Source organism: Cryptomeria japonica, unplaced genomic scaffold (assembly GCF_030272615.1).
Source record: "Cryptomeria japonica unplaced genomic scaffold, Sugi_1.0 HiC_scaffold_77, whole genome shotgun sequence".
NCBI lineage: Eukaryota > Viridiplantae > Streptophyta > Pinopsida > Cupressales > Cupressaceae > Cryptomeria > Cryptomeria japonica.
In genome coordinates, this window is record NW_026728899.1 from 439740 (window position 1) to 441370 (window position 1631).

Genomic DNA, 1631 nt, shown 5'->3' on the forward strand with positions numbered 1-1631 from the left:
CCGAGCGTAAAAAGGTTTTCAAGAAAGACGCAATATAAAGCATGCATGGACGGTGTTTGTGTCAACATCCAAGAAAATTTCCTCTTTTACCAATTCTGAGACGGCTGAGAAAAATGTATATATTAGTTCCTTTGAAGAAGGCCATCGCTCCAATAAAGTCTAATCGTTTCCACATTACTAAATTAATGGCGGTGGCGAGAATATGAGGAAGAATACGTCTAAGGCAGGAGGTAAGCTGATCTTCAGATAAGCATATGCAGCAGAAGATAGAAAATTTCAACGATAATGAAAGAATGGTGAGAATACATCTGCGGTAGCAGGTGAGATAGCCATATGCTGCAGCAAGACTTACTCTGACGTATCGAAAAGAGCAACAACTCTGGAAGTATATTATTATAATATTACAAGGATTGGTGATTTAATATACGGAGTGAAGATGAATTAGTCATAAGGTTTGGGCTATATAAAGCTTGTAATGGGCTTGTAACACACATTCATATCCTTCTGAGCTCTTGTACTATCTGCGTTTCTATTATAATGGCTAACCGAATGATTTACTTCACACTGGGACTTTTTCTGTTGATATGTTGTTACAGCGACAGGGTCATGGCAGGGGATTCCGATCCCTTGCAAGATTTCTGCGTTGCAGATGAGGAAAGCAAAGGTGAGTAAAAAACTTTATACATAAACAATGGTAATGATTTGCTTATTAGACGAGTCGAGTTAGTAATAGATTGATTTGATTTTGCTTTAAACAGTTTTGGTGAACGGGTTCGTTTGCAAAGACCCAATGCAAGTTTCAGCAGACGACTTCTTCTTCCGGGGACTTGGGCAGGCAGGGAACACCGACAATGATGTGGGCTCCAACGTAACGATGGCGAACGTTAAACAGATACCAGGCCTCAATACGTTGGGAATATCGTTGGTCCGCATCGACTACGCAGTGGGTGGAATAAATCCTCCTCACACACACCCAAGAGCCACCGAAGTTCTTGTTTTACTGGAAGGCCAGCTTCTTGTGGGTTTCATTGACACCAACAACAAGTTTTTCAGCAAAACGTTGGAGAAGGGAGATGTGTTTGTGTTTCCAAAGGCACTTGTGCATTTCCAGCAGAATGTGGGGCATGAAAATGCGGTGGCCATATCTGCATTGAGCAGCCAGCTTCCGGGAGTTCAGACAATCGCCAACTCTCTGTTTGCAGCGGATCCTCCTCTCCCAGATTCCGTATTGGCCAAGGCCTTCCGCATCACACAGGAAGTTGTGGATTACATTCAGAAGAAATTCGCATAAGAATTTGCTGTGTTCTATCAAACAAAACAATCAAGAGGGGACCAAGTCTTTCCCAAATTCTTTTTCCTTGCCGTTCAATAAAACAATCTTTCTAGAGTTATTGCCGTCCTCTTCTGCTATTCATAGCATCTGTTTTGAACATGACTATATCCTCCGCATATTCCAAAGATGAAGGATTAATTTGAAGCATCTGAAGGCATTTATGAATATTTTATACAAGAGCATCCTTGTATTAGGTATACATTCATTTGCAACATGTTAACAATATATTCTTTAACATAAATATTGCAGGAACAACAACAAACAAAGTGCTTGACTTGGATAGAATGAGTAACACTAT

At 40.6% G+C, this 1631-nt stretch overlaps 1 protein-coding gene across 1 annotated transcript; it reads left to right on the forward strand.

Moving 5' to 3' along the window:
* Positions 1 to 537: 537 nt before the first annotated feature.
* LOC131864145 (germin-like protein 8-2) lies at positions 538 to 1291 on the forward strand. The gene is made up of 3 exons (XM_059215162.1): positions 538 to 664; positions 759 to 943; positions 1112 to 1291. The coding sequence occupies exons 1-3, from the start codon at positions 538 to 540 to the stop codon at positions 1289 to 1291; spliced, it is 492 nt and encodes a 163-aa protein (XP_059071145.1).
* Positions 1292 to 1631: the final 340 nt, after the last annotated feature.

Bases quoted from the DNA above. Each gene is read 5' to 3' on its own strand.
- LOC131864145 (XM_059215162.1), top strand. From the start codon at position 538: ATGGCTAACCGAATGATTTACTTCACACTGGGACTTTTTCTGTTGATA. The intron at 665-758 runs GTGAGTAAAAAA...TGCTTTAAACAG, and splicing joins TGCAGATGAGGAAAGCAAAG to TTTTGGTGAACGGGTTCGTT. The intron at 944-1,111 runs GTGGGTGGAATA...GTGCATTTCCAG, and splicing joins TGGTCCGCATCGACTACGCA to CAGAATGTGGGGCATGAAAA.